Source organism: Ornithorhynchus anatinus, chromosome 16 (assembly GCF_004115215.2).
Source record: "Ornithorhynchus anatinus isolate Pmale09 chromosome 16, mOrnAna1.pri.v4, whole genome shotgun sequence".
NCBI lineage: Eukaryota > Metazoa > Chordata > Mammalia > Monotremata > Ornithorhynchidae > Ornithorhynchus > Ornithorhynchus anatinus.
The window spans coordinates 12,421,544-12,438,632 of record NC_041743.1 but is presented as its reverse complement, the minus strand read 5'-3'; the positions used below and the strand labels follow the sequence as shown (position 1 = coordinate 12,438,632).

The 17,089-nt window shown below is 45.8% G+C and overlaps 1 protein-coding gene across 2 annotated transcripts in view; it reads right to left on the bottom strand.

Annotated features, from left to right (window-relative positions):
• Nucleotides 1–4,004: 4,004 nt before the first annotated feature.
• HMCN1 (hemicentin 1) overlaps nt 4,005–17,089 on the bottom strand; it is a 293,317-nt gene continuing 280,232 nt past the window's right edge. Inside the window, exons 104-107 of one of the 2 annotated variants that reach the window (XM_029080708.1) lie at nt 15,270–15,620; nt 10,083–10,202; nt 7,713–7,839; nt 4,005–5,472 (exon numbers count right to left, since the gene is read on the bottom strand). In XM_029080708.1, coding sequence (XP_028936541.1) covers nt 5,106–5,472; nt 7,713–7,839; nt 10,083–10,202; nt 15,270–15,620 — 965 coding nt within the window. In that variant the 3' untranslated portion in view covers nt 4,005–5,105. The remainder of the gene's footprint in view (nt 5,473–7,712; nt 7,840–10,082; nt 10,203–15,269; nt 15,621–17,089) is intronic. The other variant, XM_029080710.1, reaches the window with a different exon arrangement.

Here is a 17,089-nt window from a genome sequence, read left to right as displayed (position 1 = left end):
GCTAGCGATAGAATTAAGACGGCCTTTGAGTCTTTAGCCAAGTCTCCAGAGGCCGGTGGAGGGGTGTCATGCTGGAAATAATAATAATTTTAAAAATGGCACTTACTACATGCCGATCACTATATGAAGCAGTGGGGAAGGCACCTTATAAGCAGATCAGACACAGTCCCTTGACACTCGTGGTTCACACTCTTAGGGGGAGGGAGAACAAGTATCTTATCCCCATTTTATAGATGAGGAAATGGAGGCACAGAAAAGTTGTGTGTTTTGCCCAGGATCGTAATGCAAGTGGCAGAGCTGAGATTAGAACCCAGGTCTCCTGATTCCCAGGCCCCTGCTCTTTCCACAATGCCATGCAGCTTATCCGCAACCGAGTAAGTCGAGGTGACGGCCTGAGATTTCTGCCCTTGGATTTCTCCCCTCTGACAGATGGAGAATCTGAAGCTCAGAGCCGTCAAGTGATTTCCACGATGTCACCCGGCAGGGGCAGAGCTGCGACTCGAACCCAGGACTCCTGCCTCCCAGAACTGTGTTCTTTCCTCTAAATTATGCTGGGTTTTTTTCTCCAGAAGGTTACACACTCTCCCAGAGGGCCACGAGTTGCTACATGACGGCTCGCTGAACTTACCGGAGGAGCTGCTTGCGGTGACTGGGAAAATTGCAGCCCTCGGGGCAAACGACGTGTTCCGCCACGAGGGCACGCCGAGCTGTTGAGCCAGCAAGGGCCTCATCTTCAGAGAAGGCCGGAGTTTCCGGGATAGCCCTTCGGGAATGGGGTCGAACGCTGCCTGGCTCGCTGCCTTCGAGCCGATCAACTGCCGACGAGCGAACGTGGTCATCGCTGCTGACAGACTGAAGGTCTGTGGGGGTCCCGAAACACCTCGTGTGTTCCCCCTTCAGACTGTAAGCACCTTGGGGACAAGGAATGCGCCCAACAATCTGTTGTAGTGTGTGCTCTCCCAAGCGCTTGGTTCAGTTCAGGACTCTGCACACAGTAAGCGCTCCAGAAATACCGCTGACTGTGTTGCGGGCTACCAACGCTACTGTATTGTACCTTCCCAAGTGCTCAGCACAGTGCTCTGCACACGGTAAGCGTGCACTAGTACGAGCCTGGGAGTCAGACGGCTCTGGGTTCTAATTCCGACTCTACTACTTCTCTGCTGTGCGACCTAGGGCCAGTCACTTCTCTGGGCCTCAGTTCCCTCATCTGTAAAATGGGGAAGAAGACTGTTAAGCCCCATGTGGAACATGGACCGGGTCCAACCTGATTAGCTTGTATCTACCCTAGGGCTTAGAACAGTGCCTGGCACTTAGTAAGCGCTCAAGAGCCTGGGCTTCGGAGTCGGAGGCCATGGGTTCGATTCCCGGCTCTGCCACTTGTCAGCTGCGTGACTGTGGGCGAGTCACTTAACTTCTCTGTGCCTCAGTGACCTCATCTGTAAAATGGGGATTAACTGGGAACCTCACGTGGGACGACCTGATTACCCTGTATCTACCCCAGCGCTTAGAACGGCGCTCCGCTCTTAGTAAGCGCTGAACAAATACCAACATTATTATTAAATACCATCAAAAAAATACCATGGATTGATTAGCTTCTTGTGGGCGAGGAAGCGATACGATCGATTGATGGATTGCTTGATTGATTGATTTCGGAAGCCTCTGTTAGAGCCCACATCTGCTCTTCCACGTGACTGGCTTACTCAGTGCTTGTCACCTAGTACAGCCTTCTGAGGCGATCCAGAAATATTCGCTCATGACCCAGTGGGACAACAGACAAATCCCAACAAACCACCAAAAGAACCACACAAAGAACACTGAGATTTTTCAAGCAGTGGTAACGGTAAATACACTGTACTCTTTTGGGGGCAAAAAAAAAAATCTCTGCTTCAACTGTACTTTCCAAAACAGTGCTCAATAAATATGATTGACTAGAAGGCACTGCACCCAGTGGTCTCTAACCACATCAACACTCCACGATTAAATTTCACCACCTATGGATCGAAAGGGTGGCAGGATTTTAGCGTGGACGGCGCCCACTCCGCTTGTTCTTTGGCTTCCTCGGTGCACTTTCCCTACATTCAGAATTCTGCCCAGGATTGGAATAACCTGGCAATAACCCCTCGAAACTATTGAGAGAGAATTACTGAAATTTTTTCCAAAATATTATTTTTTTTGCAATGTTGGTTAACCCACTTACTATGTGTCGGTCACTGCTCTAAGCTCTGGGGCAGGTGCAAGATAATCAAGTTCCCAGTCCTCAAGGAACTGCCGTGCTAACGGACGCGCAGCTGTTTTCACCCTCCACCTACGCCCCTTGCAGTGGTGGGGATCTGAGGCTCTTTAGGTGTGAGTCTAGCCAAATCTTCTTGGATCAGCCAATGGAGGACACTGTCATCAATCAATCAGTTGTACTCTCCCAAGTACTCAGTACAGTGCTCTGCCCACGGTAAATGCTCAATAAATATGACTGACTAGAAGGCACTGTACCCAGTGGCCTCTAGCCACATTAGCACTCCGCGATAAAATTTCACCACCTGCAGGGTCACCTATGGATCTAACGGGTGGCAGGATTTTAGCACGGACGGCGCCCACTCCGCTTGTTCTTTGGCTTCCTCGATGCGCTTTCCCTACATTCAGAATTCTGCCCGGGATCGGAATAATCTGGTAATCACCACTCTAAATGACCCAAATGAGTCACGTGGAAGAACAAAAACGACATCACCGAGAGAGAGAGAGAGAGAGAGAGAGAGAGAGAGAGAGAGAAAACAATCGCATTCCCCCCAGCCTTGGTCATATTCAATGGAGGATCAAGCTACGCAGGGATGGAATTAAGGAACAGAAATTATTCACAGCTCAGAGTCACATGCCCTGGCAGCAGCAACACCATCTACCTCCAAGACTTGCTGAAATTTGTTAAAAGCATCTAATTAAAAACACCCAATTTAGTGCACGGGATTGATAAAGCGGGAGAGTTTGCTTACAATTTGTTCACCAGTGTTTGGATGGAAAGAAAACAAAAAACTTCTAAACTGAAACAGATTGAAAACTAATATCATAGAGCAAGATGCGATGGCTGAGAAAATGAGTTAAACCATGTTTTCCTTATTCATCGCTTCCCTTCGGCAAAGATGTGGCTGAAAATGGCAATGAGGAATGTAAACCTTAATCTTGTAGTTTTCCAAGGACGCCTGGCCCCGGTCATCAACCTCCTCAACGCCGTCCATATTGGAAAATAGGGACGAGGGTGCGTTCTTCCAGATTCAGATCTCCGCCGGCCATCAGAACATCGAGCTAATCCCTGCCTGGAAGACATTTGAGTATCAGTGAGGGGAGTCAGTGGTGAACCAGAGAGACACACCCATTTTCTACAGGTAAGAGTAGAGAAGGAGGTCCGTTACCTTCCAGTTCCTTTTCCAGTTCCTTCTTGAATCCCCCAGGGTATTTCATCTGTTACCACTTCTGGAAGTCGCTGGCCTGCCCATTCCACACGAGTCATCGAGGCTCCGGAGGCAGTGGAGAGGGCGGGGTTCCACACGCAGGATGCGTCGCGAGAACGTCCTGTTCACTGCGGGCGTCCTGAATGCCGCGAGCCGGACCCTACCACCCTGTCCCAGCATGACGGGAAATCCGGGCCCGATGTTAGATCTGTCTAAGTCAGCATCATCCCTGGGCTGTCTGAAAGAAGTACTCGGCTGTGAGAAGACTTTATCAATAGTATTTGGCTAAGGCCAAATCTTAAAATTCCGGCCAGAGCCCCTGGCTTCGGATAGGAATTGCCAAGCCAGAATTTAGTAGAGAGCTAAAGTGATCACCTTCTAACGGTCAATCTAATTGTGCATGTGAAACTGGATTCAGGCACCAGCCCCGATCCTTCACCAGCCATAGTTCTCAAACCTGTAAGCCGCCATAACCTTTCCTGCATTCCCGATTCATGTAGAACAGGCAACAGAAGGGATGTGTGCTTAGTTCCTGGCTCGACACACACAACTGAGCCCAAAAGACCCTTAAGGATTATGAAAAGAGGAGTGAATTTTTATTGTTGTTTTAATGTGACATTTTCTTTGGTCAAGTATTTTTTATAAAACAATCTATTAAGAGATATTGCAGAGAAATACACAGAGTTAACATATATACATTTTACAAAAAATAGAATACATCTTGGCAAATTACTTCCAGAGTCTATTACTGCCTTGTACAGTGTATTGACGCCCGACTTCTTATTAAACCAAACCAGTTGGATTTGGGGGGGAAAAAACCTCAATAGTTTTAGAACGAGACAAAAACAAACGGAAAAAAAAATCCCCAAATCCTTCCAACCTTCTTAGGAATATTGGAATGTAGAAGTTATTGAAATAAATGAATATAAAAGTTATTCCATAACGTCAAGTAATAGAGCCAGACCAAAGAATATTCCTGGAGGGAGTACAGTAACAGTGTTGCGTTTGTTGATTAATAAAATGGTTTTGTTGAGTTCACCATCACTGAAATGCCCCATTTTCTAAAGGCTAATGTAAGTCAAAATGAGCATTCTGTGGGCTGGAGGCATCTTTTTAATCGTCATTTTGCGTATCTGAATAAGTGTTTTTTCTTCCTTTTCAATCAAAGAAAAATAATATGCAAAATTCTATCATAAAATACGAGAAAAGCATCCACTTTAAATTATCCCTTAGGTATGAAGAAAAGCATTCAGAAACCAGTTTATTATTTTTTCAAACCAGCCAAATGTTTTGCATTTGGTCTTCTGTCGGTTTTCAAAAGAAGAATGGCCTTAGCTATTGTGTTGACTATTACAATACTGAATATAATACCCTTTGATGTGTCCTGTTGGTATTTCAGAACAATCTTTGAAAAGTGACTGCTCCAGTGTAATAAATAAAGCAATTGGATAAGGTTCTTTCAACCTCATAAAAATGAAAATTTAAAAAAAAAAATGGAATACTGAAACCTGGCAGTGCCAAGAAAGGCCCAGGAAAGAGAGCATAGCACCATTTTAAAGCTGCAGTTCGCAACTGTTTGGGAAGAGGCAACGGCATAAATCTGGAGGTGCAAATCATTCCCACTCTAGAAGGGGTCAGAATGCACGGGACCGACCCCGGTGGCGTCTTTCAGTACGGGTAGGCGGACACGGCTATGTAAACGATGAACGTCGTCTGGTATTCAACGGCTCCGTCCACGCCGTACGACAAGGCTCTCACCCGCATGCGGTACGTCTCTGGTTCTTGGAGCGGCCTAGTTGTGTACACGACGCCCTTCAAGTTCTCCTCCCTGAGGGCAAAGGGGATGGTCCGGTCCTCATCCACCATGAGAAAAGTTGTCCTGGGGTGCATCACGCCGTCCTGGGTGTATGCGACCAATCGGATCAAGTCCTGATTGGCGGTTATTCCGAACGGGAGGGAGACCAGTTTGTATTCCAAGGCGTATGGGCTAAGGGCACATTCCACATCATTGGGTGGACAATTCTTGAGACAGAACCTAGAGGTATTAGAACAACATAAAAGGTGAACAATTATTTGGCTCAGATCCAAGGGGAGGCTGGAGGCAACTAATCCACATGCACGTCCTGGAGACGTAAAGAACGGCAGACGGACTCATTTCGGGTGGACGGGGCCTACTCACAGACAACTCCCTCACCCTAGATCCTGGGGAGTCTGGGGAGTCAGGGAGAACTTGTCGTCTACTGAGGAGGATCCTTCGTTTCCGCGAAACGTTAAAACTCGGCCCGGTGAGCGCAAATACCACTCACGGAAAGCCTCTTCAAACTGGATCCAAATATCGCGAAAAGACTCGGTCACCCAGTCTTCAGCTTGGCGTGGTTTGTCCCGGAGATGCAGACCTCACACACTGCAGTTTTTCCTCACAGGTAAGTGTATGTAAAAACCGTGAAAGCGCTAGATACTGAGAACCACACACGACCCAGTGGTACGAAGGAGAGCATAAGGCAATACTGAGTGTAGTGTGGCCCATCGGGATCCTAGGAAAAGCGAAGCGGGCTGGTGCTCACGGAGGCCGACCTGAGCCGTGAGGGAACGAGGTGGGAGATGAAGCTGGTGGCCTCTTACAGCCTCCAGAGTTCAAGTGGCAGGCGGAAGTAGAGCCCGTCTGGACCTGATTACGGTACTTTGCCACAGTGCTCAACGGCTGACACAATATGGTGCTCCCGAACGTTCAGTGCGGCACGCTAGCACTGTGGCCCACCGAATGGCCACCCCGGTATGTCGGTTCTACTCTTGCTAAATCCCTTCTCTGACAATTTCTTCTGTCGTTTTATTTTTCCGGGCAACACAAACGTTTGAGACTGTATTTCAATAAAAACAGCAGCTGTCCAGAACACCCATCTATCCCCCAATTTAAATAAACGGGTACTCGGAGGAGCCGAAATGGAATTGCCATTTGGTTGCATTTGGTTAAGAGGATGCCGTCTTCCGTACTATTACTGCTATCTTGAGTTCTCAATACCCAGAGAGGCTTCTCGCATATACACTCTGCGGCATCCCTTTGCTATCCAGCACCCGGAGAAGCAAATGCATCAACAGTCTCCCTGAAGGCTGTATCGGCGCTAGAATGTCCACTCGCCCGCCACTGGACCTAGCAGCCTGGGGGAGAAAAGCGATGAAGCGATGGTGTCTAACAGACGGCGGGCCCACTCCTACGTCGGTATCGAACGGAACGAGGGAAGCGGAAAGAGGGTCATCTTCCGAGTGAAAGAAGAACCCCCTGCATTTCACCCTCCGGTATTTCTTTCGAACGCACAGAGAGCATTTTGTTTTCCCCTCAGTGGAGGTGGCAATAAACCTGTCTGAGGGCCGGGAGAACGTGGGCCGTAGTTGAAAGGAAACTAGACTTCTGAGGTCTGACCGGCGTCCCCGGCCAAAGTCGGGGCAGGCGGAAAACACCTACGGAAAGGAACCCATTCCAGATGGCCGGGGACGTTGGAACCCGGGAGGCAGCTCAGTTAACAGGGTGCCCGGTGCTAGCCGGTGGCCGGCGGAGAAAAATAAGTGTAGATTTTCCAGCACGCGTTAAAGGATGGGTGTCTTCCATCACACCGAAAGAACTGCAAAGGCTCCTGTTGATCATTCTGCACCGAGATGCTCTCAGAAGACAGTGACTCATTATGATAACACCGGTAGAAAAGTTTACGTAAGGGCTCAAACCCAGAGGCGCTGACCGTGTTAAGCCCAAATAGACGGAGCCTGGAAAACTTCCAGGGATGAGGCTCTTCGGTGAAATAGACTAGAACGGTGACCGTGATTGGCTTTGAGATTTTGCGGTCGGTTTCGGGGGCCAGTGGAAGCGGTGACTCTTGCTGGCCCAGGGAGGACTTGGTCTCCTGATCTCCCCCATGCCAGAACGAGAATAACCCGACTGAGTGGGTGCTCCCCTGTAGCCAGCAGCCGGCAGGAGCCCACGAGCTCAACGGGTAGCAGCGCGGCCTGGGAGTCGGAGGACCTGGGTTCTAAGCCCGGCTCCGCCATTTGTCTGCTGCGTGACTTGGGGCAAGTCGCTTCACTTCTCTGGCCCTCAGCTACTTCATCGATTACATGGGGATTAAGACTGTGAGTCCCACCTGGGACAGACTGTATCTGCCCCAGCGTACAGTACAGTGCCTGGCACGAAGTAAGGGTTCAACAGACACCATTAAAACAGAAAATCGCAAACACCGTATTCATCAGAAGGGAGAAAGCACGTCTACGAGTCGAACTGAGACATACCCTGAGACGGGATCTCGCCGGTAGTTTGGCGGGCAAGGCGTATCGATACACTGGTAGCTTCCTCTCATGTTAAAGCACATGCGATTGGGTCCACAGTGAATGTTCTGCTCCAGGCACTCATCAATATCTATTGACATCGGATAAACATCATCAATTTTCTGGGTTCAAAACCTCTCTTCTTACTACACTTATATCAGGAACTGTGCAGTTCAGTCCCTGGCTCAGAGTACATGCTTAACCAATACCATTAAAAAAGAAAAAAAACTCATTAGTTTGTATTGCTCCCAGTGCCTGGCAAATAGTAAGCACTTCACAAATTCCACAGTTATTATCATTATTAAGCACTTAAATACCATTAAAAAAACTCTCTCTCCCCACATCTATAAGGTCTAGATACAAATGTGCTTGGTTATTGAACACATCCAGGTGATCTAAATTTTTCTCAAGAGCAAATTCACTAAAAAAAGATATGTTTGCCTTGTCTCTGGATCTGCCGGATGGCCAGAATGAAAGAATTATCTGACAAACCGTCTAGCACCTCCACATTTGATACTAATGACAATTAGCACACAAAACATAATTTCTAGTCTATACACTCACATGTCTCTGATTTTTTTTTTTTTTTTGCTGTGTTATTCTGTACTAGTTTATTTCAGTTCAAGTGCAATGGTAGGATTTCACTTCTGCTTACAGGCAAAATAAGCTGGTGTGAAAAAAAGGGTTTTTTCTACCCTCTAAATACTTGAACAGTTTATAAAAGCTATAAAAATACCATCAGTTTTTCTTTACAATAAAACCTTCTTTATTGGGACATAATTGTTTTCTCTCCTGTCTTTATAAAACCACAATAATATGAAAACCACTTAAACAACCAACATTTAACATGCCACCTGGTTTTAATCTCTACCCATTATTTTCCACTCTCTCAAGCGTAGTTCTAAAAACTGAAAAATGCTGTGAAATGACCGAGGGGCATAAGGATAATTAAAACACTGGCATCATTTAGAAAAGAAAAGAAAACTTTAACTTGCATCAAACCAAATGAAACCCTGGAAAATGTGAGCAAAAAAGTCTCAAGAGAAGAAGGAACTGGGTTCTTAGCTCTGCCCCTTGTCTGCTGTGTGATTTGGGCAAATCGTTTCACTTCTCTGCACCTCAGTTAGCTCGTCGGTACGATGGGGATTAAGACTGTGAGTACTATGTGGGGCAGGAACTGTGTCCATCCCGATTATCTTGTCTCTACCCCAGTGCTTAGTACAGTAGTTGGCACATAGTAAGGACAAAACAAATACCATAAAAACATCACTCTAATCCCCTCACCCTTAATATTTCTGCATCTTCCACACACAATCTTCCTCTGAGAAGGGATTTCTTCGGAAGCTTCCCAGAGAGACGAGAGACCCAGCAAAAGAACCCCCCCCCCACAATTAGGCATTGACAACGAATTTCTAAACCGAACCTTCTAGTAATGGATGCTTCACCAGTTTTTTTTCCGACAGAGAGTGCATAAACACCCTAGCTCTGATTTTCAGCAAAAATTCTTTTCCATTCATCCATTACTCCAGGGTCCTTTATTCCACAACATTGGGAAGGTAATCCCATGAGAGCAAACTTTCTAATGAGATTTTCATGAATCCCTGCTTCTCATTAGATGAGACACAGAGGGCATATCTATATAAAACAAACATTTCTAAACAAGACTGTACTGTTTGCCTCAAATTCTTCCCTTTCCCCGGTTCCATATTGTTTTGATACAAGGAGCTAGAAACATGATTAAAGTTAAAACAGAATGAAAACTTGAGAGAGCCCAGAGAAAGAGAGGCTCACGGGGTTTTTATATCTGGCCCTAATTAAGGCACTGATCTTTAGCTCTGGAAAGAACAGAGGGAGCCTGCCTTACTAAGTCTATTGATGTTAGCTCATTAACAGGCAATCCCAAGACATTTCCCATGGAAAATTCCCCCTTCTAAACAACCGAAATGAAGGTTTCGATGTTTCCCACTTTAAGGAATTGGCACTTTCACACGGATGCACCAGTTAATTCTTTCCTCGATCATCTTGTGAGGCAAAAGAATGAAACCCGTCACACAAGAAAACCTCAATAATAGGGGTAAGGTTAAGCACTGAGGGACACATGGGTTCTTTCAGACGATCGGGTTGCCATTTAATAATATCTATTTCACAAACAACGAAGGCTCTCTGAACACTCGACTTTTTCCACCCAAAAATTACTTAATGGCTTTTTATTGTCTCTGCCTACTAAAATAATGTTTGAGGAGCCTACTCAGTGGGAAAGGAGAGATGGAGTAAATTGGTGAAATTTCTGCTTTCCATTCGGATTTTAAGAACAATCACAGAAACTCATCTCACCTTGACATGTTTTGCCATTAGGCATGAGACTATAGCCGGGCGGGCAGACGCACTGATAACCACCAAAGGTATTTTTACACTCATGTTGACAGGCGTCTCTATTTTCACATTCATCGATATCTGTGGAAAAACAAACCAAGAACGTAACTATGCAAAAATCTATACAGAACACAAGCAATCTCACGGTTTCAGTTTTAAAATATGTTCCTTTTCTAAAGAGAGCTTACTGTGGTTTCACTTTGAAGTATTTATAACCATCTTTCAATATTAGACTGTTCTGACGCTTAATCACAACGATCTTTTCAATTACAATGTGTGAACATCCTTACATGTCTCAGAATATAAATACACGTTCTCATATATTTTTCACATTTGACTATATTGATGAGAAGTCCTATCCGTGGGTGGTGTGTTCGGAAAGATCTCTGCGTGATTGTTACAGCCCTTACTGGATATGCACGCAACGACCAACTCTGTTATGCCACGGCAGCCGTCTGCTTTTAAATCCACCTCTTGACTTCCAAGCTTTTCCAAAGGCAGGAGAACGAACTAGCTCCCGATTGGTGTCTGCCTTATCTATCTCCCACTAGTTCACTACTAGTTCACATTGGTTCAGATGCGATGCACTACTGAGTTTTTAAAACACCTGTTCTATCACAGAACGGGCTTGAAGCTTGATTGCTTGGAATAATGTCTCAGTGCTCATGAGGCACCTTCCAATACCTCATTTTTGGTGATTCTGCTTGATGTACGCATGTACAATCTGCTCTGCTCACAGTAAGCGCTCAATAAATACAGCCGAACTAATAGTTGAATGAATGAATGAATGTTGAGCATAACTCGTAATTGGTACGAGTGAACTACTTGAGAAGCCAGAAGAATAGAGGTCAGGAGACTACCGCAGGTTACTTCAATTTGGTTTGGAGCTGGAACTCGTTCTGTTGCCAAATCCAGCCTGTCAATCTCCACAGGACATATCGGCTCTTCTTTTCTACCCGACTGTGCAGCGCACGTTAGTATGCTGTGTGGATGGCAAAGTTCTGGGACTACTTTGAGGATTTTTTTTAATGGTAATTGTCAAGTTCTTACTGTGTTCCAGGCACTGTACTAAGTGCTGGGGTAGATTACAAACTAATCAGGCTGGACACAGTCCCTGGACCACATGGGGCTCCAGTCTTTAATCCCCATTTTACAGATGAGGTCACTGAGGCACAGAGAAGTGAAGTATCTTGGCTAAGATCACACAGCAGACAAGTGGTGGAGCTGGGATGAGAACCCACGTCCTTCTGACTCCCAAGCCTGTGCTCTATCCACTAGATCACGCTGTTCTCAGGACAAGTCCTAGGTCGCCAGGGAAATCTCAGGTTGCGGTGGAGTTTCCCAGGGAGCTCAGTTTCCTTCAGACTATTATTGCCCATCTGTAGTGCTGGACTGATTTCGTGAAGTGAGATACGCTGATAGCTTCCAACTGGTTCTCAGCCTACTTGAAGATGGTGGGTTCTATGAAGTTCTCCCTCCTGGGAGATGTGTCTTGAGCTTCTATCGTGCTGTCCCAAGAGCTAAGCACAGTGTAGTGCACTTCACAGATGCTCAATATATAGCATCAATTCAACTACTATCATGTGGTCAGCGTTCCATATGTTGAGAAAGAGCCAGCACCACAAAATGTGCCGCGAGAGGCAGTATGGCCTAGGGGATACAGCGTGGGCCTGGGACTCAGAAGGTTCTAATCCCGGCTCCGCCGCTTGTCTGCTGTGTGACTTCAGGCAAGTCATTTAACATCTCGGAGCCTCACCTCATCTGCAAAATGGGGATGAACACTGTGAGACCCAAGTGGGACATGATCTATGTCCAGCCTGAATAGCTTGTATCTACCCCAGGGCTTAGTACAATGTCTAGCACAAGATAAGCGCTTAAATGCTATTAAAAAAAAGACTCCTTGCTCGTAGATCTCTACAGGATTGTCATGGGACTCAGGTCTCCACCCTCCTGCGTCACCTCTGCCCTCGTATCTGCACCCTTTATTCTCAGGGGTTGTTTCTGTAAGGGGAACACTGAAGCTAGTCAGTATGTTTTAATCAATTCATGCTGTGGCATTCCTTATCTTAAAAATTAAATAGCTCTTTAATAAAGGATCGGTTAAACTCATTACACATTTATGTTGTTTATCCCAGATGGTGAATTTGAATAGATTTGTGTTTATTATGAGCAGTTCTAGCTACAATTACACTGAAATTGTTTGCAGTCTCATTCAAATCTGATTTACCAAGATCATAAATACGGTATGTTTTTAGAGTCGTTTTATACATATTCTGTAGCTAGGAGAGAGAAGACAGTGTAGGCTGTTTCAAGAAAATGAAGTGGGTGGGAATATGGGGGTTCAAACTGGAGTGGAGTAGGGGATGAGAGCTAATGCTTCTCCTACTTAAAATGTACTTTAGTGTCTCTATCCCCTACTAGAATAAGTTGCTCGAGGGGTGGGATAGTGCCTATGAACTCTATTATCCTCTCTCGAGAGTTTAGTGCAATGCTCTGCACAGAGAGAGTGCTCAGTAAATACTGACTGATTGACTGAGCTCAGGTAGGCCGAGGCGAGCAGGCGAATTGCTCAGAAGACTCTGATCCTTAGCTATCAACTGACCCAAAGGAGCTGCTGGCCAGGAATGGAATCATCGTGGGGAGGCTGGTGCTAGAAGATCAAGCCAAAGGGGAAAGTGGCCTGAGGGTTTAGCATTTAACTCTGTTCGGCAGGGCGAGACAAAATGGGTCAGGCAGACATGAGAGCGGGGGTGGGGGGAAACCGGCCTTGAAAATTGAATGAGTTGAGATATAAGAGGGAGTCAAGAGATCAGCCTGATCTAATGGGGAACAGAAAGGTGGCATAACTTACAATAATAATAATAGTACTTCTTAAGTGCTTACTTTTTGCCAAGCATTCCGTAAGCACTGGGATAGGTGCAAGACCATCAGATCGGGTCCAATCCCTACTCCACATGCGCTAATACACATATCGTGTACCGGGTTGGAAGACGAACGCTTCGGTCTTCATCTTACCAAACTTCAGGTGAGCAAAGACCATCTACTGAAAGATTTCTTAAAGGCCGGGAGAATTCTGGGTCATGACTTAGTGGAGAGATAGATGAGGAAGTCATCAGTATATCAAGGATCGAGGATAACCTGGGAGCTGAGGGAGCTGGTAGGAAAAAGAGTAGTTGGCAGAAGATGAAGCGTTAACACTCCTATTAAGAGAGGAGGAGAAAAACGAAACCAAGAAGAGGCTGAGGGAATGATTACAAGAGCCAGAAGAGGCGCGATGAGACCATATCATAAAAAAGCAGACATTGGGTGGTACAGTTTGGAGCGGAGGCCTTAGCTTTCACCCTTAATTCTCTTGACACTTATGAATCACAAATAGCTTTTGACTCTAAGCTACTTGAGGACAAGGGACTATGTCTTGTCGTTTTCTTATCGATCCTCACACCTCAATGACATGCGAACGGTGGTCGCCAAATACATGCGCACTGACTTCTCGATCACTTTTAAAAGAGAACACTTGCCTAAATGCACCCTGAATTTCCCAGTGCCCTGATTTCCATGTAACTGAAGAGTGAGCTGGGTCAGGGAAAGGTGAATAATAATAATAATAATAATAATAATAATAGGCCTTAAGAGCTTACTATGTGCCAAGCACTGTTCTAAGTACTGGGGCAGATACAGGTTAATCAAGTTGTACACAGTCATTGTCCAAAATGGGACTCACAGTCTAAGCAGGAGGGAGTAGGATTTAATGCTCATTTTACAGACGAGGTAACTGAGGCACAGAGCAGACACGCGGCAGAGCCAGGATTATAACCCAGGTCCTTTGAGAAGCAGCATGGTGTAGTGGATAGAACACGGGCCTGGGAGTCACAGAGTCATGGGTTCTAATCCTGACTCTGCCACTTGTCTGCTGTGTGACCTTGGACAAGTCCCTTCACTTCTCTGTGCCCCAGTTACCTCATCTGTAAAATGGAGATTGAGACTAGGAACCCCACGTGGGACAGAGGCTGTGTCCAACCCGATTTGCTCGTATCCACTGCACCGCTTAGAACGGTGCCTGGCACATAAGAAGCGCTTGTAGCATACCACTTTTCTTCTCTGACTTCCAAGCCTGTGGTCTGAAAAAAGAGATTGAAACCACAGGATTTCACAGAATTTCATGAGCGTTTTGTGTATTTAAATGTTAACATTCATCACTGAATGCCTCAAGAGAGGGAAAGGCCAAATACTATTGGTAGGAATAAAGTGGGGATGGAGGGTGAAATCAATGTCATTAAGAAAATACAAAACAAAAACAGAACCATCAGGATGTTGCTGGTGAAAACACAGGAGACTGACTTTACCATAATAACGTTACCCTTGGCAAAATGCAAAGTTTCTAAGGAAATTAGAACTCTTTGACACAACACCAATAAATGTGTAGCTCCCTCGAGCTACTGAGGCAAAGTTAGTACTTTTAAAAGTTTATCGAAATAAATCAAATACCAGTTCTTACCAAGGGTCCAGATCACTTCCGCTTACCTATGCTGTGGAATCTGTTGGTTAGAACTGTGAGGCCCAAGATCGGCACTACCAAACTTTCTCCCACATGGGAATGTGCCACTTGAAACCCCACCTACCCTAATTCACTTCATAAGCCATGGAGCAAATTTTCAGTTATTTTGGACAAATGTTAACCAAACAGAAGCTGGTACTCAATTCTCCCTCTATTAGTAGCATTATTCAGAAGATCAAAAGGAAGAAATTGACCAAATATAACACGATTACACATGTGGACAGAATAAAAATTATGCATAAGCTATTTTACATACATACACGTACACACATATATTATGTATAATGTGTATACAAATGCATTTTATATAGTATATATGTGTATGTATGTGTGTATATATGTGTATATAAACACACACACACACAGAGCATACTGGGGGACATCTCAAATGCCACAGTGACATATCTCAGGAAAGGGAAGGATTATCTAATTGCCTTAAGGCTCTTGCTATCTGAAATATGAGGCTTTAAAAAAAAAAAAACAAACCATTTACTGCACCCAAAGCTACCCCATATGCGACCAATTCATCGAATTATAACCTACGGTCAAACTGTGAACCCCCCAAAAGAGAAGGTGATATGGATGACATTTACCTACACATGTGTCATTTCTTGTCTCATAGCCTTCGGGGCAATTTTTTCTAATATTCCTTTTAGTCCTGGAGAGAGATGCTCTGCTGTTTCTATACTCTGAGTAGGAGCTGTATCGATTTGCGTGGTGCCTGTAATACTGCTGAGGTTGGTAGTCGTCTCTCTCGGAGGAGAACTGCCCATAGTTATAGCTACCGTACTGAGCACCGGAATTTGGCAACCTCTCCAATCCGGCGCAAGATTTCCCGTCACCTAATAAGTGCCGTCCAGGTGGACAGAGGCACCTGAAGCTGCCGGGGGTGTTGGTGCACTGGTGTGCACAAGGCTTAGGCACCTGTTCACACTCATTAATGTCTGCTCATATGTCACGGATCATAAAAAGGAGAAAAAACACACACAGACACAACACAGAAACAAAGAGTCAGTCCGGGAAACCAACGGGGAAGACATCGTGTAACACACCAGAGCGAGGCACGTACGGGAAGCCCGTACCAAAGGACGGGGCCCTTGGCAGCCTGTCAGTCGGATTTACTGAGCACTTACTCTGTGCAGAGCACTGTACTACGCGCTTGGGAGAGTACAATATAACAGTATAACCGACACGTTCCCTGCCCACAGTGAGATGACGGTGAAGAGGCAATTTTCCTGTAACTTTGATACCACGCTTCCCTAAAACTCCTAAAACTATACCAAAAAATTCAAAGCCCATAGAATGTTGCGGGAGAGACTGCTTTGCCCTTTGATGTTCCAGGGAACCTGTGGCCCCAAGAACCGGTAGGGGCTGGATTTCATCACCTCACATTACCTGCACCGGTCACGGCCTTGGCTCGACTTGGAGATTCCACAATTGTCCCGGGCTAAAAGGGCTGACTCGAGGCCCTTGACTGTGGGATTAAAGGAGACGACGGAGGAAATGTTGTGGTTTCCCGCTGCTAACCAAGGAGTTAAGAGTGGGTCTAGGCTAAGGAAACTTCTTCTGTGCAGTTATAACTGGAACATCAGTCTGAGTGACGCTTCGTCAAATGTTGATGTCAGCTCAACACTTCTCGTTTGAGAAATGAGAGAAACAATGCAATTTTAAGGTAGTCTCGGGCTCTGGTTAGGAACAGCAGTCTGAAAACTGTCGGGCGTTACTCGTGGAAGCTCAGGTCTGTATTGGCAACCTCCTGTCGCCCACAAATTAGAACCAGAAGCGCTAATCTATTTCAGTGCTAAGTACAGCGCTCGGCACATAGAAAATACCATTAAAAAGTTGATTGTTGACAGGACACTACTGGGACAAACTTGGGGCGAGAGTCCCTTAAAGCCCCTACCCTCAGCAGTAAATAGCCGAGGCCGCTCAAAGGTGACCAAGGACGTATCAGAGGCCACAGCGAGGGTAAAGGAGACGCACTGATTGTCCCATTCCGTGTGCTATTTGTGGCCTATTGTGAGGTGAATGATGATTAAGTTGGCTGAAAGGTGATGCCCATGGTTTTCTTAAATTGCTAACTGAGCACTTTCCTATCAACTTCAGTCATCTTCAGACTGCCCCTGTCTTCAGGGGTCACCACAGTGGCACCTTCTAAAGCCTCTCACCCTTTGTCCAAACCTATCTGGGGATTTAATCACAGATTTATGTTGGCACGAATGAAACCGCAGAGGATTTTAGGGAAGAGTGTGGTTCTCTCCCTCTCTCTCTCTCTCTCTCTCACACACGTGCACATACACACAGAAAGAGAGAAATAAAGAGGAGGCGGGGAGAAGACAGAGAGAGAGAGAAATATATGCTAAGAAGTGACGAAACTCTCTTGTTTCACTGGCTAACAGGACAAGCAAACGGA